Genomic DNA, 24281 nt, shown 5'->3' with positions numbered 1-24281 from the left:
TATATACCTATATGTATACACAAGCAATTGCAGCCCCTAACACCCTAGAGCTGAACCATGCTGTAAGGAATTTCCACTACACATAAGAAAAAAGCATTATAAACATGAGAAACAACATTATAACTTGTTTGGAAACTGTTTTAATGCTTAGAAAACAGCAGAAATTCTTAGAAAACACTGAAAGCATAGGAAGCTCCCAGGCTGCATTGCAAATACCCAGTCTAAAAAGACTGAAAAGCTAACTCATAGCTACATAGCAAAAAACTGACACCGTGCCTTTAAGGCACACCTGACCCCCACCTTCCCATCATGCCTCAGCGGTGGCAGTTAGGTCAGTTGTTCTTTGCGGAGACTGAAAAGTCATGGCACAAAGAAAAATAACAACCTCTGAAAATTATTACACCTTTGCCCGGGGAGGCGGGAGGGTTGCTTATGACTTTGATGAGGATACCCCTGGAAGAGAACTAGGATTACAGGTAAGTAACTAATCCTTCTCTTCCAGGGGATCCTCATCAATAGTCATAAGCATTAGAATAGAATAGCGAGCCTCACCTCATCCCCCTGCGGGCAAAGGAAAGAAAATAAACAGAGAAGGAACAGTATGCTCAGATAGCTCAGCTACCCAAACAGGTTCCTCAAGGAGGCTTGGCCTACTTGGGCATCCGCCCTGGAATCGGATTCGAGGCAGTAGTGCCTGGTAAAGGTATGGACCGATTTCCAAGTGGCCGCCTTGCAGATCTCTGCCATTGGAACGTCATGCAAGAAAGCTACTGTGGCCGCTTTCCCCCTAGTAGAATGAGCCTTAGGGGCCAAAGGTAAGGGCCTTTTCGCCAGCTGGTAGGCTAGGGTAATGCAGGAAACAATCCATCTGGAAATGGATCGTTTAGCCGCTGGGAAGCCTGTTCTCATGGCGCCATAGTTGACAAACAGCTGGTCCGTCTTCCTAATGCCTCTGGTACTTGCCAGGTAGAATTTAAGTACCCTCTTGAGGTCTAAGGAGTGGAGCGACCGCTCAGCCGGGGTCGCTGGATTCGGGAAGAAGGATGGCAGAGAAATGGACTGATTAATATGAAAATCAGACACTACCTTAGGGAGAAAGGATGGATGTGCCCTTAAGACCACTTTGTGCTGGTGAAAAACTGTGTACGGCTCTTTAGTACACAGAGCCTGGATTTCGCTTACTCTGCGTGCCGATGTAATGGCTACCAGAAAAGCGGCCTTCCACGACAGATGCTGTAAAGAAGCTTTGTGGATCGGCTCAAAAGGTGGGCCCATCAACTTGGATAACACTAAGTTCAGCTCCCACGGAGGAGAAGGGTTTCGAACAGGGGGGTAAACTTTTTTCAACCCCTGCAAGAAGTCCTTGACCACCTGCATCTGGAAAAAAGAAGGTTGACTGGGAGACCTCCTGTAAGCTGTAATGGCAGACAAATGGACCCTGATGGATGCATACTTCAAGCCTGATCTAGCTAAGTGAAGGAGGTACGGAAGGATGACGTCCTCCTGCCCCTTTGTAGGATCATAGTGATGTTCCCTACACCAAATGAAGAACCTCTTCCACTTAAACGCATAAGACGCTCTTGTGGAGGGTCGCTTCGCTTCCTTGAGAATATGCATGCAGTCAGGCGGTAGACCTAAATGTCCATATTGCAGGACCTCAGGAGCCATGCTGTTAAGTTCAGTGAGGGAAGGTTGGGATGCAGAATCCTCCCGCCCATCTTGGACAGCAAGTCCGGCCTGCAAGGCAGCCGCCTGTGAGGTTGAACTGAGAGATGAAGAAGGTCCGGGTACCACCACTGGCGCGGCCAGTCCGGAGCTATGAGGATCATCTTCATGTCGGATCTGAGCAGCTTGGATACCACCTTCGGAATCAGAGGCAGGTGCGGAAAGGCGTAGGCAAATGTCCCTGACCAGTCCATCAAAAGAGCATTCCCCCTGGTCCCTGGACGGTGGAATCTGGACGCGAAGGCGTGGCATTTTGAATTTTCGTCGTCTGCAAACAGATCGATGTCTGGACGACCCCACCAACGGAACAGGTCCGCCACCACGTCGTCGTGCAGCACCCAGTCGGGCTGATCTTCGAAGTGCCTGCTGAGTGCGTCTGCCTTGATATTCAACTCCCCTGGAAGGTGTACTGCCACCACCGAGAGGTTCCGGGCGAGCAGCCAGTGCCAGATCGCCTGCGCCTCCAGGGAGAGGGGGCGTGACCGAGTCCCGCCCTGTTTGTTCAGGTAAAACATGGTCGTGGTGGTGTCGGTCTGCACCAGGACTGAGTCGGTCTCGATTGCTGGGAGGAAAGCCTTTAGAGCAAGATGGACTGCTCGAAGCTCTAGCATATTTATGTGGTAGCCCTGTTCTTTTGTAGACCACTGACCTTGTATCTGGAGGCACCCCATGTGGGCCCCCCATCCTTGTAGCGACGCGTCTGTTACCACTGTTTGCACCGGAAGTGGCTGGTGAAACGGGACTCCCACCAACAGATTGTTCTGACGAGTCCACCATGCTAGGGAAGATTTCGCCACCTGGGAGAGAGAGATTCGATCTCCCCAACGGCCTGTGGACTGATCCCATTGGTCCTCCAGAGCTTGCTGCAAAGGTCTCATTCGCAGCCTGGCGTGGGGAATTAGAAAAATGCAGGACGCCATGGAACCCAGCAGAGATGCTACCTGCCGAACTGACGGCCTCCGCATCTGCTGCATAAGCCTGCATTTTCTCTTCATTGAAGACAGTCTCTCCTCCGAAGGATACGCTCTTCCCACGCTTGTGTCCAGAACGGAGCCAAGGTAGTGGATGGACTGAGTGGGCTGCTGCACGGACTTCGCCATGTTGACGTGAAGGCCGAGAGCGTGCAACTGTCTCAGACAGATTTGGAAGTCTTTCTTCACCTGCTGCTGGGTTGGAGCCTTCAGTAACCAGTCGTCCAGGTACGGGTAGACGAAGAGACCCTGCTTGTGTAGGCAGGCCGCCACCACTGCCATACATTTGGTGAAGACTCGCGGGGCCGACTTGAGTCCGAATGGGAGCACTTTGTACTGGTAGTGCTTGCCTCCAACCACAAACCGTAGGTACCTGCGGTGATGTTTCGCTATTGGAATGTGAAAGTACGCATCTTGGAGGTCCACCGAACACATCCAATCTCCGACTTGTAGATGTGGACATATTTGGTGAAGCGCCAACATACGGAACTTCTCCTTGACGATGACTTTGTTTAGGAGACGAAGGTCCAGAATCGGCCGAAACTTGTGCTCTTGATCTTTCTTGGGCACCAGGAAGTACCGGGAGTACACTCCTTTTCCGACCTGCGAAGGAGGAACCCTTTCTATGGCTTGCTTTTTCAGAAGGGATCTCACCTCCTGCTTGAGCAGGTTGAGGTGGTGAGGACGGGACCTCTTTGGCGGGATGTCTCTGGGACGCGCTCGAAAACGTAGCGCATATCCATGACGCAGTATATTCAGCACCCAGCGATCTTTTGTGATGCTGTCCCACTCTGCTAGATGTTGTGATGTACTTCCTCCCACTGGAGTGGGCAACGGCCGTAGAGGAAGCCATAGCTCATGACTTTCCTCCTCTTGTGGTAGTGGAGGACTGTTGCTGGTGTCCACCTCTGCCCCTGCCAGACTTTCCGCCTCTAAACTGGGTTTTCCCTTGGGGTTTGCTCTGAGACCACTGAGGGGTTTGAACCCTCTGTTGAGGCCCCTTGCGTTGGGTGGGTCGAAAACGGCGCTTGAATTCCTTTTTCTTCTCCAAGCCCACGGCTTTGAGGGTGTCCAGCTCCGTTTTCATGCGCCCCATCTCCTCATCCGTGTGAGTGCCGAAGAGGGAGTTGCCAGAGAACGGGAGGTTTAAAATCCGTTGCTGTGCGTCTGGCTTGAGCCCTGTCAGACGCAACCAGGACGACCTCCTGGCGCAGATGCCGTGTGTGTAAGAGTGGGCTGAGATTAGCGCACCATCCGCCGCTGTGCTAATCGACTGATTAGCCACTAGTGCCCCTTCCGTAACAATCTCCTCAAAGTCCTTTTGGTCCTCCTTGGGGAGCTTGGATTTGAAACGCTCCATCGAGTCCCAGAGGGCCCTGTCGTACCTGCCCAGAAGCGCCGCCGCGCTGGAGATCTTGAGGGCCGCCGCCGCAGAAGAGCAGGCCCTGCGTCCCCATGAGTCCTGGGTTCTGCTCTCCTTATCTGGAGGGACGGAAGAGGAGGCCGACGCCGTCTGACCCTTCCTAGCCGCTGCCACTATGACAGAGTCCGCAGGTGGGTCTATCTTCACAAAGACTGGGTCAGAGGTAGCTGGCTTGTATTTTTTCAGGATACGAGCCGGAACGGCTTTGACAGTCGCCGGGGTGAGAAAAGTGTCCATGACTGGTTCCATGATTCCTGGGACCAAAGGCAGCAGCGGACGAGAGGCAGACTTTTGGTGAAGTGTTTCAAAAATCACCGAGGTGGTGACTTGGGGGACTGACATCTCAATCCCCAGCTTCTGTGCTCCCCGCTGCAACACCTCCTGGTAGGTGTTGATGTCGTCTACGGGCGAGACCCTGGACACTGGGCTGCCCGAGAGCGTGGGAGAATAGTCCCTGATGGAGGACCTGGAGGAAGAGGAAGAGGACGATGATGGAGTCCTTCTGCGCTTCCGGCGATGATCACGAGCCCGTGAACCAGGTGAACGCTCCTCCCGTCTGGGGGAGCGCGATCTGCGTCGCCTGTCGTCCGGAGACCTCTGACGTGCTGGCCTGGGGGGACTAGCTCTGTCCACAGCCGCCACCAGCCGTTGCAGCGGAGAATCATGCACTGGACTGATGTATTCCCGCATCCTCTTTGTAGGCCCTGAGTCCTGCCAATGATGTGCTGGCAGTAGCCATCTGGGCGACAGATTAATGGTTTGAGTCTGAGGAGAAGACCTACGGGGTTGAACCGCAGGTTCTCGTGGATTTGCCGGTCGTGGAGAGGCCCCTGAGTGGGAGGAGGAATGGCGAGACGCCGACTCTGTCACCAGGACCACCGACCTGTCCGAGGCCTGTCTCGACGTCGAGCGCGGTCTTGACGTCGATCCGTGGTGTCGTCTCTTTTCTCGCCGGGACTCTCTCGACGTCGAACGCCGTCTCGATGTGGACCGGCGGCCATGTTCAGTGGGCGAAGCCTGCCGCCTCGACGTCGAGCGGCGATGTGAAGCCGACGACGGAGGCCTTCTCTCCCTCGACGCCGAACGCCGCGGGGACGCCGGCGGAGATGCTGCCACTCTCGACGTCGAGACGGATGCCAACCTCGACGCCGAACGTCGCTTGGATGACGACGGCGGAGGATCCTGTTGCCTCGACGTCGAACGCCGATGGCGCCTCGACGACGGAGGGGATGGTGCCCTCGACGACGGAGGGGTGACACTCCTCGACGCCGGTCGTCGCCTGGTTGACGACGGCGGAGGGTCCATGCTCCTCGACGCCGATCGACGTTGAGATGTCGTCGACGGCGGAGGGTCCCTGCTCCTCGACGCCGAACGCCGCTGGGTTGGCGACGGCGGAGGCTCTCTGCTCCTCGACGCCGATCGTCGCCTGGTTGACAACGGCGGAGGTTCCCTGCTCCTCGACGCCGATCGCCGCCGGGTTGACGACGGCGGAGGGGTGGTGTCTCTCGACGCCGAACGTCGCCGGGTTGACGACGGCAGAGAGGCTCTGGATCTCGACGCCGATCGTCGCCGAGTTGACGATGGCGGTCTGGATTTCGACGTCGACGTCGTCCCTGCTCTCGACGGCGAGCCCGCTGTCGAGAACCTCTTTTTCGAAACACGACCTACCGGAACATCTTTTCTCAGCGCCGAGCCCGACGCTGAGGCGGAAGGACGAGAGGACTTGCTTCTAGATGAATCTTTATGCCTCTTGGAGCCCTTCCTCACCGGAGATCGGCCTCTGGATGGTTGTGCCAGGCCATAAGCGCGACTTCGCTCTCTGTCCTTCAAAGTTCTTTTGGACAGGCCCTGGCAGTGAGGACATGTGCTGGAATCATGATCCTCCGGTAGACACAGGATACAGACCCTATGAGAGTCAGTCCTGGCCTTTTTCTTGCCACATGCAGGGCAAGAATCGAAAAGAGAGGGCATTTTAAGATGGGAAAAATGCCCAAAAATGCCTAAAAAAGGCAGCCTCTTACTGACTTAGATGAAAAACGTCGAAGTAAGGGAAAAAACAGTTGAAAAACAGACAATATTTTCTGAGAAACTCAGAAAAAAGTGGAGCTCTGTTGCCAGGATCCTTCCAGAAGGAGCCGGAAAGAACAACTGACCTAACTGCCACCCCTGAGGCATGATGGGAAGGTGGGGGTCAGGTGTGCCTTAAAGGCACGGTGTCAGTTTTTTGCTATGTAGCTATGAGTTAGCTTTTCAGTCTTTTTAGACTGGGTATTTGCAATGCAGCCTGGGAGCTTCCTATGCTTTCAGTGTTTTCTAAGCATTAAAACAGTTTCCAAACAAGTTATAATGTTGTTTCTCATGTTTATAATGCTTTTTTCTTATGTGTAGTGGAAATTCCTTACAGCATGGTTCAGCTCTAGGGTGTTAGGGGCTGCAATTGCTTGTGTATACATATAGGTATATATGTATGGATATATATATGTGGGGCACATATAATATACTGTTTCCGGGATCCCGCACATGGGCGGGAATATTCTAATGCTTATGACTATTGATGAGGATCCCCTGGAAGAGAAGTAGTCGCTTTACCTCTAGTAGATGTGCTTTAGGTTTAGCAGATAGTGTCTTATTAGCTTTTTGGAAGCACAAAAGGATGCAGGAAAGTATCAATTAGAAGATGGTTTGCTTGGAAGTGGTTAAACCCGTACGACCGGACCATAGTTCATAAACAATTAGTTCGAACTGCAAATGCCCCTTGTCTTATTGAGACAAAATTTCAAAACTCTCCACACATCCAGGGAATGGAGAGTTCTTTCAGCTGGAGAACAGAGATTCTGAAAGTATGTTGGTAAGGAGATGGTTTGATTGACATGAAAATCTGAAATAACTTTGGGGAGGAATTTCGGGTGAGTTCTCATGACCAGTTGGCCAGACTGGAAGACTGTATATGGTTCGTGAGAACAAAGTGCTTGGATCTCTCTAACCCTGCAAGATGATGTTATTGCTACAAGGAAAGCTGTCTTCCAAGAAAGGTGCTGCAGGGAGGCTTTGCGGATAGGCTTAAAGGTGCCCTGCATAAGATGTGAAAGTACTATGTTAAGCTCTCAGGAAGGAGAAGGACACCTAAAGGGAGGGGATACCTTCTTTGACCCTTCTAGAAAATCCTTGATTACGGGGATTTTGAAAAATGAGGTTTGTGAAGAACTATAGCTGTAGGTAGTAAGAGCTGCCAGGCAAAGCTTTATAGAGGAGAACTGCAAGCCAGATTTTGCCAAATGGAGTAAGTATGGAAGAATGACCTTGCAAGACGTAGGGTCAACGTTCTTAGAGGAACACCATAGGTAAAATCTCTTACATTTGAAGGCATATGTGGAACGTGTTGAATACCGCTTAGCCTCTTTCAGGATGTTCATGCAGTCTTGCAGCAGATTCAAGTGTCCGTACTGCACTAGCTCCGGAGCCTTGGCACCAAATTCAAAGAGGAAAGATTAGATTGTGGCATCTAGCCTCCGAACTTTGTTAGAAGGTCTGGCCTGCATAGCAGCTTAAGATGTGGATGCACAGACCGGTGAAGGAGGCACATGAACTACCACAGACGCAGCCACTCCAGAACACGGAGGATCATCTTGATTCTCGATTGGGAAAACTTGATGAGGACTGTTGGGATCAGGGGAATCTGCGGAAAAGCGTGGAGAAATTTCCCAGACCAATTAATCCACAGGGCATTGGTTGGTTGGAGAGCACAACCCTATCAGGGACAGCTTCGCATTAAAGGATAGCTGTATGCTGTCTTCTAAATTGCCAGTCAGTTGGTCCCACTGGTCCGCGAGACATTCCAGTAAGGTCGCATCTGGAGACGAGCATTTGGTGTGAGAGGCCACCGAGCCAAGCAAGGAGGATACTGTGCTCACCATTGGATGAGAGGGTTTTATGAGAGCATGACACTTATGAAGGATCGATAGGCGTCTCACCTCCACAGGACACACTTTTGCCCGTATTGTGTTGATCGAAGCTCCCAGATAATCTAAGGTGTGAACCAGGACAGAGCTCGACTTGTGACTGACCTGAGGGCCTAACCTTTATAGGAGATTGCAGATCCAATTGTAATGAAGCGGATCTTCATGACACGTGGATGCCTTGATTAGTCAATCGTCTAGGTATTGGTATACAAATATTTTGTATCACCTGACATGGGCAGCAACTACTGCCATGCACTTGGAGAATGTCCTGGGTGCTGACTTGGCCAAATGGAAATACTTGGTACTGCTTATGGCTCTTCCCCAATACAAACCTTAGGATCTTTGGATGCTTTCTGGCGATTGGTATATGAAAGTATGTGTCTTAAAGGTCGATGGAACAGAGCCAATCCCCCTGGTGTAATTGGAGATAAATTTGGTGTGATGCCAGCATCCGGAACCTTTCTCACTTAATCTGTTTTGAGGTTGAGAATGGATCTGAATTAGTTCTTGCCTTTCTTCTTGACCAGAAAGTACCTGGAGTAAATACCTGTACCTTGCTGTTGGTGTGGAACAGGTTCCACCGCTTGCTTTTTTGTAAGAGGATGGTGACCTTCAATCGTAACAATGGGAGTTGGAAACTGGATGGTTTTGGAGGTATGGACGGTGGAGGACTGGTGAACCTCAGAAAATATCCATTGCGAACAATATTCAGAACCAAGGCATCTTGTCTTATGGGTTGCCACTCTGCCAGGATAATATTGGATGCTTAACTCTACTGTAATGGGTAACAGAAATGGGGGAAAGTAATGAATCAGGGGTTTGACCCAGATGGTTGCTTGTCCCCCTTTAGCAGGCTGCTGAGTAGATCTCCCTCTAGGCTGCTTTCTTTGGTATGATTGATAGGGACATTGGTGCTTTGTTGTGCATCGCTTTGCTGGCGCCCCTGACACCAGTGAGGGGTTTGAACTTTCTGGGAACAGAAGTAGCGTTGATAGGATCGAAAAACAAATTCTCTGTTTCCTGGGTTTCTTTAAGCTGACTGCCTTTAGAGTGTCCATTTCCGCCTTCATCTGTGCCATCTCATCATCGGTATGGATTCCAAATAGTGGTACCAGAGAATGGAAAATGTAATATCCTCTGCTGCGATTCTGGCTTGAGGGATGTAAAGCAAAGCCAAGAATGGCTTCTAAGAGCGAAACGGAAGCAGTACTCATGAGCCGCTAATAGGAAACAGTGTGTTGCAGCATTAATGACTTGACTAGATACCATTAAACCTTCAATTAGTTCCATGAAGTGTTCCCTCTAATTTCTAGGGAGAAGTTCTGCAAACTCCCAGCATCTTGAGGTGACAGAAAATGACCAGTTTTGACTACAGGATGGTAAAATAAGAAAACACTACTGTCTTTACACAGACTACAAAACTAAGGTTATTGGAATCATAGGCCCCTGCTGGGGATTAAAGTCTTATTGCCGCTTGTAAAAAATAAAAATAAAAGACCGGGGTCTTGCTAGTGGATGGCACATAATCTCAAAATGTAGTCCTTCCTATTTGAACTATTATAACCTGGATCACTTGTTACTAGAAGAACTATACATAGGTAACTAAGACTTTTTAAAATAGGGATTTTTTTATTTTTATTTAATTTTATCGTTCACCTACATTACTTTTTGAGTGGTGGGTCGTTTTAGTCAATTTGTCCTTTCATTTGAATTAATTACTGCTTTCGCAGCTCTCAATACTTTAATCACAATTTTAAATGCAATGTCAATCAAAGACGGAATTTGCATGGCAGGCTAACATTCAAATGTAATCCAACAGAAAGCACAGATTCTAGAGCTCACCGTCATGGAAGACTCAGTAGACCTTCTATCCAGTGACTTTGCTCTTCGGTACGGTGTTACTGGTGAGGCAGGCACATCTGGGATAGCACCTTCTACTGATGTGCCAACAGCAAAGTCCTGCAAGGTTAGTTACATCAAAGCTGAAATTACATTTGTTCCACAAGATGCACAACACTGCAAATAAATACAGAGCTCCAAATATATATATTAACATTCACACCCGTATCTATATATATACATATTTATACACGTTCTTTTTCTCTCTCTCTGTGTATATATATATATATATATATATATTACCTACTGGCGGTCACCAGTAGGTAGTTATACTTAGGACCTATTTTCCATAGTAAATCCGCAATATTCTATTCCCAATAACTTTGGCGCCGATTGACGAATCTTCGTGAAAGTTTCAAAACTTTTGGCCAGCTCCGGTCAAGCGGGGGCCGAGAAAAAAGGGGGGTCCCAAAACATGTTCTCCCCATGCAATTTCCCATAGGAACGTTTAGTCGCAGCTACAGCCTGAACTGCTGAACGGAATTACACCAAATTTGGCAAAGAGGTAGTCCTTGTTTCAGACTCGTGCCTTTTTGTTAAACGGTGTAAATCCGTTCAATAGTTACTGAGAAATTCAAAAGTAAAAACACATATATATATAGGGCCGCGGATGCTCCCGAGCACGAGCTTTATGCTAATTGGCTGTCAACACTTCAAACCGGGAAGTGTTGGCAGCCCCCCCAGCCCCGGGGACCGCCACCCCCCGGGGCTACAAATTGAAATGGGTGGGGGGCTCAAAGCCCCCCCAAACGCCCCGGGGACAGCCACCTACCCGAGGCTCTAAATATTTAAATTAGGGGGTCCGTTTTGGACCGCCAAGCCCCGGGTCCACCACCCTCCCGGGGCTTTGAAATGTTTGGGAGGCGGGCCGCATGGCCCCCCTCCTGGAGCCTGTGATGGCCCTGGGGACCGCCACCCCCCAGGGCCAGCTCCTGCAGTGTCCCGAGAAGCCCACCTCCGGGATACTGCAGTTTGCTGTGGCAGGGCGGGAGCCTCGCGGCTCCCGCCCTGCCATAGTAAACTTGGTTTGGAACAAAGAGAGAGCAAGGAAACCTGCTCTCTCTTTCAAAAATTCAAACCCGATTGCTTTTCCACACGGGGAGCTGCATCTTAGCAGCTCCCCATGTGGAAAAGCAATGCCGGCTTCTGAGGGACGCGAGGTGCCGGCGGGACCGTGGGGGGATTGGGGACCCCCCACCGTCCCCAACAGAGAGGGTCAGCCCCCCTCCCCAAAATTAGTAAAAAAATAAATAAAATAAAAAAACAAAGGCCGGCCCCTGGGGAGGGGTCCCCGGGGCCTTAAGTGGCCAGAGGAGGGGGGCAACGCAGCCCCCCTCCAAAACACGTAAAAAAACAAGAAAAAGGCCAAGCCCCGGTTAAGGCCTCGGGAGGGGGCTTCCAAATTTCTCTTATTTAAAAAAAAATAAAAAATTGGGGGCAGGCCCTGGGGGATGGGGTCCCCAGGGCCAATAAATTAAGGAGGGCCACAGAGCCCCCCTTCTAAAAAAAAAAAAAAAAAACAGGATTGGGCCGGAGGCCACGCCCCCTCCTTGCTGCACTCTGAAAACATGCCCCCTGGCGCGTTTGCAGATGGGGAACGAATTCCCCTTGAATCCTGGGGGTCCCTGGGGGCCAACTAGACCACCAGGAACCTCCAGTATGCGTCAGGGGGCTGCATTGCAGAGAGGTGTACTGAGGCCACGCCCCTTTTTACACCTCTCTGCAACGCAGCTCTGTGGCGCTTAATGGAGGTTGCTGGTGGGCTAGTTGCACCCCAGGGACCCTCAGGATTCAAGGGGAGGTAATCCCCCAACTTAAAACGCACCACGGGGCGCGTTTGCACAGTGGTGAAAGGAGAGGGTGGGGCCTGAGGTAACATGTGTGCAAACACGCTCTGTGGCGCATTTTAAGTTGAGGAATTCATTCCTCTTCAATCCTGAGGGTCCCGTTGCCAACTAGCCCATCAGGTACCTCCAGTAAGCACCGCGGAGCTGCGTTGCGGAGTATTGTCAAAAGGGGCGTGGCCTCTGAACACCTCTCTGCAATGCAGCTCCCTGGCGCATACTGGAGGTACCTGGTGGGCTAGTTGGCCCCCAGGGACCCTCAGGATTGAAGAGGAATTTATTCCCCAACTTAAAATGCGCCACAGGGCGTGTTTGCACACATGTCACCTCAGGCCCCGCTCCTTTCCTTCACCATTGTGCAAAAGCGCCCCCTGGCGAGTTGTAAGTTGGGGCATTAATTCCCCTTCAATACTGTGGGTCCCAGAGGGCCAACTAGCCCACCAGGTATCTCCAGTATGCTCCAGGGAGCTGCGTTGCAGACAGGTGTTCAGAGACCACACCCCTTTTTACACCTGTCTGCAACGCAGCTCTGTGGCGCTTACTGGAGGTACCTAGTGGGCTAGTTTGACCCTAGGGACCCTTAGGATTCAAGGGGACTTAATTTCCCAACTTAGAACGGACACAGGGCGCGTTTACACAGTGGTGAAGGGAGGGGACGGGGCCTGAGGTGACGTGTGTAAACACGCCCTGTGGCGTGTTTTATGTTGGGGAATTCATTCCCCTTCAATCCTGAGGGCCCCTGGGGGCCAACTAGCCCACCAGGTGCTTCCAGTAAGTGACACTGCGCTGCGTTGCAGAGAGGTGGTGCAGGCCGTGCCCCTTTTTACACCTCTCTGCAACGGCGCTTACTGGAGGTACCTAGTGGGCAAGTTTGACCCTAGGGACCCTCAGGATTCAAGGGGACTTAATCTCCCAATTTAAAATGGACACAGGGCACGTCTACACAGTTGTGAAGGGAGAGGATGGTGTAGGAAAGTGGCTCTATATATACTGGACCAAAGTAAGGTACAGTGTGTATAGAGTCCCTAGTCTCCAGAGGTTTGGCAGAGGTTAAAGTTAGATATAACCTTACTCTCTAAAGTGGTAGCTTGGTCGAGCAGTAAGGCAGTATCAGAGGACAGTGTAAAGCATTTGATGTACACACTCAGTCAGCAAATGGTCTCACACACTCAAGAACTGAACTCTAGGCCAATTGTTTTGTATCAAAATATATAGTTGCTTTATTTTAGAACCAACAAGGTATCAAAATATACTTTCTCAGGATGAGTAACTTTAGTTAAATATTTTGAAATAGGCAATAGACTTTTTGAATGCAATAGTTACAGTTTGTTGCAATAGGCAACACAATTTCAAGCTCAATGGGAATTTTCTGGTTAAATGCAATTAGTTATTTTGTAGATTATTTTTCTAACCACAGGACTGGATCCTAGATTCAGTCCCAGGACATGAGCTATAAACAGTTAAGTAAAAGTGTTTTGGTTACAGTAGTGATTTTTAAGGAATATTATTGTATTTTAAAAGTTGACACTTAGAAACTTTTTCAGTTGGAATTACCAATGTTATCCTATGGAAGGAAATTCAATTTGCAGGTAAAGTATGTTCACGTTACTTTTGTAATCCAGTGCTGGACTCCTAGGTTCAGCACTGGAACCTCTATCTAAAACAGGCAAGTAATTATGTTTTTATTGTTGGCACGATTTTTAGAGACTATTTGTAAGTTTCAAAAATCGACACTTGGAAACTTTTTCAGCAAAAAGCAGGCAATGATATCCTATGGAAGGAAATTCAAGTTACTGGTAAGTACGGTTAGAACTACTTTTCAGGATCATTACTGGGCTCAAAGATGCAGCACTGAGGTCTCTCCGGATAACAGGTGAGTAAATCGTAATTCGTGGTTCGGCTGATTTTAGAGGAATATTTGTACATTTCAAAAATCGACACTTAGAAACATTTTCAGCAAAAAGCAGGCAGTGATATCCTATGGAAGGAAATTCAAGTTACTGGTAAGTACGGTTAGAATTTTTTTTCAGGATCAGTACTGGGCTCAAAGATGCAGCACTGAGGTCTCTCCTGATAACAGGCGAGTAAATCGGAATTCGTAGTTCGGCTGATTTTTGAGGAATATTTGTAAGTTACAAAACTCCACACTTAGAAGAATTTCCAAGTAAAACCAATCAATGTTAGCCTATGGAAGAAAAGTGAGTTATCGGCTTTTAGGTAAGTACTCGACTGGCAGAGTTAAGGTTCTGGGCACAGATTCAGGGGTCTCCCAGGGTCAGGTTGGTACACCCTCAGCGGCACAGGGGCAGCCGGGTGCAGAGGTAGTTAGGCCCAATGTTATCCAATGAGAGGCAGGGGGCCTTCGGTTGGTGGCTGCTGGCTAGCAGGCCACGCGGCTGTGGGAGCAGGGCTCCTGGTCACTTGCTCAGGGCAAATGGGGAAGTAGGATAGGACAAAGCTTGCACTGCCAGGGGTACTCGGGCGGCTGGGTGCAGGGTGCTTTTGAGCCGTCGGGCGCTCAATGTTATTCAATGGAGATCTTTAAAAGGGAACAAAGGCTGCAGGCTCGGGGACGGTGGATCTTTTGGAGCGACCAACACTTCGAGGGGTAAGTTGGGATCTTGGAGGGCAGGTAGGCACCCTGGAGTTGGGCACAGGAGGTCGGGGGGCGCCGGGTGCAGGGATGTCTTTGGACGTTGGGAAATCTTACCCTCTGCTGGTCACGGTTGGAGGGGTTCCTGGTTCTGAGTCTGCAGGCGTTGTCTGGGTCGTCGAGGAGGGTCCTTGGGCACTGGATTCCAGGTCAGAATCGCTGGGGGAACGTCCTCAGGGTCTTTGTCCACTCAGGCACAGGCCGGGCTCTGCGGGTGCAGAGTGGGCTGGATTCGCGGTACCTGGCTGGCACCAGGGGTGTTGCTGTTTGAGCAGAGCCACTGCTCGTGGGAGTCCCAGTCTCTAAGAGGGTCAAGGCAGGCAGGTCCTCTGGGGTTCTTGAAGTTGCTGTCCGCAGGGATTTAGTAGGCGCAGGTTCAAGGATCAACAGGCCTGTAGGGCTGGGGCCAAGTCAGTTGGTGTCGTCCTCTTGTTAGCAGCTGCACGGCAGGTCTTCTTCTTCTTGGTCTTCTTTCTTGTTTCGAAATCGGGATCTGAGGAAGGAAGGTTCAGGGTGCCCCTAAATACTAAATTTAGGGGCGTTACAGGTAGGGGAACGGCAGGGACCAATAGATCCCTGTCCTGGGGTGAGTACACCCCCTATCCTGCTCCTGTCCTGTGGGAGGGGGGCAGGAGCCTATCTCTAATTGGTCAGGGCTCCCCATCCTCAAGATGGCCGGGGCCCGGATTTGTGCTTCACCTCGCCTCTCCCACCTGAGGGGTGGAGTTGGCACAGGCTGGCACACCTCCTTTCCTCACGTAGGGTTTCCCGCCAGTCTTCCCGCCAGAGTGGGGGTCAGAACCGGTGGGGGCCAGTTGCTGAGTACAGCAAGTGGTCTGGAGAAGCTCACAAAGGCGGTATGCCTTTGAAGCTTCCCCCTGCCCATCCTGGGGGAGGAGACATAGTACCTCGCCCAGGATGTGCATTGTTGCAGGCCTAGGAGAGCGGGGGGGCTCTCCACCCAGGGGTCCAGCAACATGTCTGCTGTGTAGCAGTCTAGGCAGCCTCTCAGACGAGACGTGGATTGTAGGTCTCTCTGTAGTGCATTTTACATTAAATCCCACACTGGCATCAGTGTGTGTTTAATGTGCTGAGAAGTTTGATATCAAACTTGCCAGTCTTCAGTGTAGCCATTATGGTGCTGTGGAGTTCGTAATGACAACCTCCCAGTACTATATACTCTTAATGGCATCACTGCACTTACACTGCCAAGGAATGGCTCTGGGTACTGTAGGGGCACAGGACTCATGCACCTGTGCCCACACCACTGGCATAGGGCACCCAGCTAGAGGGGTGACTGATGTATGCCAGGGCAGTGGGTTTGTGGGGATGGCACACAGGGATGTGTGCCATGTCAACTCTTTATTTAGTCTGCACCAGGACACTCAGTCTGCAAAGGCAGTGTGTGGGTGTCAGGGTGCAGGGCCCCTAAGGGTGGCACAATAAGTGCTGCAGCCCTTAGGGGGTCTTCTTTGGTCACAATGCCCTGGGTACCTAGGGCACTATTTACCAGGGGCTGACATGTGGCCAGAGGTGCCAATTGGGTTTCAGCTTCAATACAGTTTTAGGGAAGGAACACAGGCCTTGGGCACCTGATTGGCAGGATCCCAGGGCACACTCAGTCAAAGCACATCAGCAATTCAGTAAAAAGTGGGGGCATACCATGCAAGAAAGATGGCACTTTCTCACAGATGGGGCCTGAGGTGACGTGTGCAAACGCCCTGTGGCGGGTTTTAACATGGTGAAATAATTCCCCTTCAATCCTGAGGGACCCTGGGGGCCAACTAGTCCACTAGGTGCTTCCAGTAAGCGCCGCTGCGTTGCAGAGAGGTGGTCTAGTCCGTGCCCCTTTTTACACCTCTCTGCAACGCAACTCTGTGGCGCTAACTGGAGATACCTGGTGGGCTAGTTGGACCCAAGGGACACTCAGGATTCAAGGGGACTTTATCCCCCAAATTAAAACAGCGACAGGGCGTGTAGAGTCAGTTACCACCAGTATCCATCTGAAAAAGTTGAGGGTACTGGATGATTTTGCAACAAGGCCTCTTTCTGCTCCTCTGTTTGTTCTTTCTGCATGTCTTCCTTGTTCCTGCACTGGTCTTTGTGGACTTCTGTTGCTTCTTTCTGCATTTCATTTTCTTCTTTCTGTGTGTTTTTTCTTCTTTCTTCACATGTCCTACCTCTGTAGGCATAGTTAGAAACTAGCATTTAAAACACCTTAGAAATGAACTGAAAAAACCATAGGTTTCAGGCACGTTATAGTTACAAATTAGCATTTTAAAAAACCATTGAAATTCACTGAAAAAAACATAGGTTTTAGGCACGTTATAGTTAGGAATTAGCATTTTAAAAACACGTTAGAAATTCACTGAAAAAACCATAGGTTTCAGGGCTGTTATAGTTAGCTGGAAATTTCACTCGTACAAAACCATTGAAATTCCTCCGTTATAGTTAGTTCTGCTAACTATAACTTGCACGCCCGCAATCCACTGCTGATGATGTCACATATTACATCATTCATGACATGGTCAGTGACATCACTGATGACATCATCCAGTGAATGTGGTTTGGTTCGTTATTTAAATATGTATTATATATAGAGCAATCTGCATTGAAGAATGAGTGGATATATAAATATGTGGATGGAGGATTTGACTGGGGGTGAGTGCTTGCAATGTTCAACACTCCGTCTATCATTTCCTTTGGTTTTTGCATTCTTCGCCATAAGTTTGCAGGGTATGCTCAGACGTGAGTCCCTTGCTCACTTTGCCACTGGATTCAAGCAAGCCTGGCTGAAGACGGCTGAAATGCCAGAAACCGGTCCTAGGAAGCTTGTTTCCGGTCCAGGGAAGACATGGCTTGGCAGTTCGGGCTGGACTGTTCCCATGAGGCACAGGGTCAGACTGATTTGCATATGGCCATGTCTGAACTGGGGTGGCAGAGTGGGCTAAAGAACGGTGATGGATTAAACCCAGATCAGTTAACTGGGGGTGAGTGCTTGCAATGTTCAACACTCCGTCTATCATTTCCTTTGGTTTTTGCTTTGTTCGCCATAAGTTGGCAGGGTATGCTCAGACGTGAGTCCCTTGCTCACTTTGCCACTGGATTCAAGCAAGCCGGGCTGAAGACGGCTGAAATGCCAGAAACCGGTCCTAGGAAGCTTGTTTCCGGTCCAGGGAAGACATGGCTTGGCAGTTAGGGCTGGACTGTTCCCGTGAGGCACAGGGTCAGACTGATTTGCATCTGGCCATGTCTGAACTGGGGTGGCAGAGTGGGCGAAAGAACGGTGATGGATTAAACCCAGATCAGTTGACTAGGGGTGAGTGCTTGCAATGTTCAACACTCCGTCTATCATTTCCTTTGGTTTTTGCTTTGTTCGCCATAAGTTGGCAGGGTATGCTCAGACGTGAGTCCCTTGCTCACTTTGCCACTGGATTCAAGCAAGCCTGGCTGAAGATGGCTGAAATGCCAGAAACCGGTCCTAGGAAGCTTGTTTCCGGTCCAGGGAAGACATGGCTTGGCAGTTCGGGCTGGACTGTTCCCATGAGGCACGGGGTCAGACTGATTTGCATATGGCCATGTCTGAACTGGGGTGGCAGAGTGGGCTAAAGAATGGTGATGGATTAAACCCAGATCAGTTGACTGGGGGTGAGTGCTTGCAATGTTCAACACTCTGTCTATCATTTCCTTTGGTTTTTGAGATATATATATATATATATTTTCAGCAAATGTGGTCCGAACTGTGGCGCGCTCTTGCTGCTGGTGCGACATGTAGGGGTGAAGACCACACACCCCTTGAAAATTATTTAGCAATGGAGAAAAAATATCGCACTCCCAGAAGTTAAGTAAAAGCAGTTCATTTATTAAAGACATCAGCTTCATTTCCGTTTTGTAACAGAGCCCCATGATGCATTTCGACTTCCGTCTTCTTCAAATGGTAATTGCTCACAGCTGTTGCACACATTGTGCTTTAATGTCTTTTAGCAGGGCATTCTGGTAATTATAGTTTTTGCTAAGTGCGTTTCAGATAATGCCCATTTAATGTTATTTAAACATGATAAGTTGCTTACTTCTAGGCCCGTTCTCCCCTCTCTTGTCCTGGGCCGCATCGGTGCTTTCCAACCAAAAGAAATGGCATCATCTGTATGATGAGGCTGTCCTTTCAAAACAAAGACTCCAGCGGAATGCACTCAGCACTGGAGACGATTGGACCGGAGCGTCTTTGACTCCTAAATTCTGCCTAGCGAGTCTTTGTTTTGAAAGGACAGCCTCATCATACAGATGATGCCATTTCTTTTGGTTGGAAAGCACCAGAGGCAATACAGAGTGCCTTATGCCAATGTCCTCTCCTTTCCCTCATGAAAAGTCTTAAATCCGGTTCGCCCTCAGATCCCTGTCCCGCGAAAAATCTATCAGCCATAGCAGAAGTGATTAATCCCATTGAGAATACTATTTTAAATTCTCTTCTGCAGGAGGGCCTTAAGCCTCAAGTTTGGAAAAGTGCTAAAATGTTACCTCTTTTAAAAAAAACCTAAGGCTGACCCTGATAATGTTAGCAATTATAGGCCGATTTCTCTTCTGCCCTTCTCCTCCAAAGTTTTGGAGAAATTTGTAAATGAAAGTCATTACAAATTTTGCTGAGACTAATAACCTTTTTCATCCAAGGCAGTCAGGCTTTAGAGCCAACTTCAGCACAGAAACTGCCCTGCTGGAAATGGCCGAGATGGTCAAAACCACGCTGGATAGGGGCGGGAGCGCAGTTCTGGTGTTGCTTGATCTCTCCGCGGCCTTCGATACCGTCCCTCACAAGCTTTTATTGCAAAGACTGGAGAGGGGCGGGTTTGGAGGCCTGGTTCTGAAATGGATGAGATCCTTTCTAAGTAATAGTTCCGAAATAGTGTGGACACCCCCATTTTCAGCTGAAATTCCTGCCTTGAATGTGGGGGTTCCGTAGGGATCTATCCTTAGTCCCACGCTATTTAACTTGTACATTGCCCCTCACCCTTCTCGCTGAAAAGTGTGGTGCTAAAATAGTGTCATATGTGGACGACACTGTTCACCAGTAAAAAGGGTTTGGAGTTTGATGGGGACTGTATAAAAAACTGCCTCGGGGAGATTTTTGCATGGTTTAATGATAACCAATTAAAATGTAACTACGCTAAATCGGAGATTATCTTCTTTGGCTGCCAAACCCATGAAGCTTGGCTCTCCTGGTGGCCACAGGATATGTCTCCCCCACTCTCGGAAGTGACGATTGTGAAGAATCTCAGGGTCAAATTGGACTCTACTCTCTCTATGAAGACGCAAGTCCAATCTGTCGCTGGCACCTGCTTTGGGATTTTGAAGATGTTGAAAAATGTTCTTCCACTCCTCCCAGTATCACATCGTAAAACAGTGGTCCAGGCCCTGGTGCTGTCAAGACTTGACTATGTTAATTCACTGTACCTGGGTCTCCCCGAGTATCTACTGAGTCGGCTACAAATCATCCAGAATGTGGCTGCCAGGGCTATCTTTTTAACTAAGCCCAGAACACATACCTCACATCCGCTGTCTTCACCCCACTGGCTCCCAGTTAAAAAAATAATTTATTTTAAAGCCTTGGTTCTGGTTTTTAAGGCGCTCCATGGGATCGGGCCCCGTACTTACGGGAAAGATTTCAGCCTTACACGCCTCAACGCTCTTTAAGATCTTCCTCCCAGTCCCTGACCTTAATCCCAAAATTCAGGCTTTCGCGGGTGGGAGGAAGATCATTTCAGGTCATGGCTTCTCGTCTCTGGAATGGCCTCACTACGTCAAAGCTCCAATCTTTTGACCTTTAGACGAAACCTGAAGACGTGGCTTTTTTAGCTTTAGTTCCCCTCTTTCTTCTCTCTAGGTCGGCGACTAGGGGCGTCTTTCGTTTTGGTTGGTTGTCTGTGGTTTTCCTGTAGCGCCGGGACACTCTTCGGAGTAGCCGTGCGCTGTATAAATCATGAATAACATAACATAACATACTCCTGCAATAGTGTGCTGGACCCCGATTTTTCTTTGAAGAAGTTTCAGTCACGAGACCTGTTGTGACTCCACCCTTTGTCTATAACGCACCAGCACACTGGCTACACCTCAGATTGTTTTCTGCTCAAGGGGTGAGTAGTGTAAGTGGAGTGCAGTGTCGAAGACAGAATGTGATGTGCATAATAAATGGAGTAAATGACATAGAAAATAACATCTGTCATCATAGATGGCTTCCAAGGAGGAGGGTGGGCACATGTGAATCTACAGCACTATACACTCTGAACAGATGGCTACGGAATAAGTAACATGTTCCAGTATTTTCCGTTTGTAGCATGTATGGCTGTAGATGCACATGCTCTGCATAGACCATGAGGCAGTCTTCCACAAAGCAGAAAGTAGCGAGCAGATAATACAGATGTCTTAAAAGTGTTTTTAGTACAGTCTGACACGCAACAATGTCTATACAATAATGCTTGGTAAAGATGTGTGGTGTTGACCAAGTAGCACTTGAAGAGGCCGATTAAATGGATATTACCCAAAAAGTGTAGGATTGCCCTCTTTTTTGCTTATAGAGTGGCCTCTAAAGGGAACTGAGAGCTATAGTATAACAAGTCTGCATGCACTTAACTGTCCGTCTTGCAATGCCAGCTTTAGAGATGACACAACTTTTGTGGGGTTTAACAAAGGCTACAAAAGTTGATTAGACTTCCTAAAGGGCTTAGTTCTAGCAATTGAATACATAAACACCCTTTCGACATCCAGAGTGTCAACGGCTCTTTCCACCAGTGACTGAGATTTGGGAGAAAATACTTGTGCATCTCAATGGTCTGGTTCATGGGAAATAGTGACAACTTTGGGAAGAAATTTTGGTTTCGTACAAAGAACTACCTTATCCTTGTGAATGTATCTGAGAGAGGAGGGTGCAATGAGGAAGGCCACCTTCCAAGACAAGAAGTGTAGTCCACATTAATGTAGCAGTTAAAAAGATAGCCCATGGGTCGAGTGAGGACCACATTCAAGTCGCAGACAGGTGCAGAGTGTGTCTTTGGAACTCTTACTTTTCTAAGACCATCCATGAAGGACTTGATGACTTTAACCCTAAATAGGTCAAGGTCAAAAATTTGTGAGTATGGTTCGGTGACACCCTCTCTTATTTAGAGCAGATATCAGCTGTTACGTCCAGTCTGGACTACTATAACATTCTTTACCTAGGGGTGACTAAAAGAAATCTGATCATCTTGCAAAAAGTTCAGAATGCTGCAGTTCGGCTAATTCTGAATATCCCTAGGTGGGCCTCAGTGGGGGCTGCCCTGAGGGAATTACACTGGCTCCCTACACAGGCTAGAGTCACCTTTAAGGCCTTCTGTTTTGGCCATAGGATCCTCAACAAGAAAGGGCCAAGATTTCTGCGCCCCCTTCTCACCGCATACAGATCTGCTTGGAACCTGTGGTCATTGGGCATGGCGAAGATGATTGTGCCTAAGATGAGAAAGGTACGGGCAGGAGGCAGCTCCTTTGGCTTCCTTGCGGCCAAGGCCTGGAATGACCCCCCCCCCCCTCCAGCACCCGGGGGGGGGGGGGGGGAGTAGGCCCCTTACTCCTTAGGGCCATAGGTTAGGGGGTGGGGGGTGGGTTCGGGCCCGTTGCTGTGGTTTTAAGGGTGTTCTAGAGCAGGGACACACCGTTGGAGTAACCAGGCGCTCTACAAGCTTAATAATAATAAGAATAGTAATAATAATAAAAAGAGATTAATGTTTTCTGTTTAGTATGTATGCTGCAACTGCGGTCAAGACCAAGCATATGGAGGTGTACGCAAAGCCGGTCATAAGTGCATAAGGCAGCAGACCCTCGTCTGCACAGACTCCTTGAAAGCAACCAATTTGTTTGAGAGACAGTACTGAATGAACATTTTCCACCTGGCTGCACAACAAGAGCGAGTGGTGGGCCTACGCACCTCTGGTAGGATAAGCAGGCATTTTTCTCAAGTTTCAGGTGGGTGAATTCTAAAAACTCAGGTGCCAGATCACTAGGTTCAGCTATTTTAGCTCGGGTCTCTGAGCTGGCCGAATATGAAGATTCTCGTGGGAACTAGCTGACATCTCTAGAAACATTGAATACCAAGGCCATTTTGCTCAGGTTGGTGCCTTTAGGATGAGAATCATTGCTCACTTTGCACCCAAGGGGAGGTGGGAGGAGGGGGCTTAAGCCAGAAAAGCATAGTCAAACATCCCTGAGCAGGTCATCCACAGTGCACTGCCCTTAGATTGTGGGCGTGGATACCTGCCGGCGAAGTTTTTGCATATGTGGGGGTGGGCACATAGGTCTACGTGAGGGGTCTACACCTATAGAAGTACCAGTGAAGGATGTTGGGGTGAAGTTTCCACTCATGGATTTGTTGATGGGTACAGATGAGCAGGTCCACAAAGTCATTTCTAGTCCCTGCAAATGCTCTGCCTCAAGGTGAATGTTGTCCAGTACCAAATGAACAAGCTACTTACCTTTGGTAATTCCTTATCTGGTAGATACTCTATCTAGCCGCAAACTCCTTACCTTAGAATTATCCCCAGGCATTGACTTGATCTGGAAATGTTTCTTCAGCAGTACCCCTGCGAGCCGGTAGGGGGCGTCATCGTCACCAGAAGTGAAGCGTCACCCCAGCATGCCGACATCAGTTACTTTTTGCAACTTTCCACGCCAGTAGCATGGAGCCACGAACTACACTGACCCCTGGTGTGGAATACTAAGGCCCTGAAAGGGGAAAGTCCTATTTCTAGAAATCTGTTCGCAGAGTGGGGAGCATGGGTGAGTTGGCAGGGAATCTGTGGCTAAATAGAGTCTCCACCAGAAGGTATGTAACCTGTTCATCAGATAGAGACTTCTAGCAGCAGATTCCTTACCTTAGAATATATATCCAAGCAATACCTCCCTATAGGTGGGTCTGGGGGTCAATTTCACACAAAGAAGTCCTGCAAGACTTACAGGGCAAATTGCCCATCCCTAAGGATCTGACTGTCCATACAGTAGTGCTTTGTAGATGTGCGCAAGTAAGCCCACATTGCTGCCTGGCAGATATCTGGGACCAGAACTCTGCATGCTAAAGCAGTGGTTGCAGCCTTAGCTCTGATGGAATGAACATGCAAAGCCTCAGGGGGTTGCTTCTTAGCCAATGCATAGGAAACATTGATACAGAGCACTTCTGTACGGGCTGTTCATTCTTCGCTCCAACGAACCCTCCGAAGAGTTAGTCATCCACCCACAACTCTTTTGAGCAGTCGAGGAAGAATGACAACTCTTTTTGGTTCCAGATGGTGAAGTCTCCCCTCTTCTTTGGAGGGATGCAGCGAAGCGTTAAAAATAAGCAGAGTGATGGATTGGCCTACATGAATTAGAGTGACCACTTTCGGGAGAAAGGGAGCACTCATATGAAGCACTAGTTTGTCTGGGTAGATGTTCAGATAAGGAGGCTTGGAAGACGAGGCCTGAAGCTCACTGACTCTCCGGGCAGATGTTATAGCCACAAGAAAGGCCGTCTTGATAGTAAGGAGCCTGAGAGGACAATTGTGAAGGGCTCAAAAGGAGCACACATAAGGAAAGTGAGGACAAGGTTAAGGTCCTATTGGGGCATAAGTGGGAACAAATGATGTAAACCTTTCAGAAACCTATTTACAATAGGGGATTTGAAGAGGGATGGCTGGACAGGCAACTGCAGAAAAGCTGAAATAGCAGAGAGATAGCCCTTTAGACTGGCCAGAGCATACCCCTGCTGGGTTAGTGAAAGAATGAAAAAGAGAACTTGAGAAAGGGAGCAGAAAG

The 24281-nt window shown here is 49.1% G+C and overlaps 1 protein-coding gene across 4 annotated transcripts in view; it reads right to left on the bottom strand.

Moving 5' to 3' along the window:
• The window catches only part of MPRIP (myosin phosphatase Rho interacting protein), a 753461-nt gene that overhangs the window by 308895 nt on the left and 420285 nt on the right, over positions 1 to 24281 (bottom strand). For all 4 annotated transcript variants that reach the window (XM_085628921.1, XM_085628923.1, XM_085628922.1 and 1 more), the window contains exon 9: positions 9921 to 10037. In XM_085628921.1, the coding sequence (XP_085485047.1) occupies positions 9921 to 10037 (117 nt within the window). The remainder of the gene's footprint in view (positions 1 to 9920; positions 10038 to 24281) is intronic.

This window comes from Triturus cristatus, chromosome 10 (assembly GCF_964204655.1).
Source record: "Triturus cristatus chromosome 10, aTriCri1.1, whole genome shotgun sequence".
Taxonomy (NCBI): Eukaryota; Metazoa; Chordata; class Amphibia; order Caudata; family Salamandridae; genus Triturus; species Triturus cristatus.
This window is presented reverse-complemented; position numbering and strand designations above follow the sequence as displayed.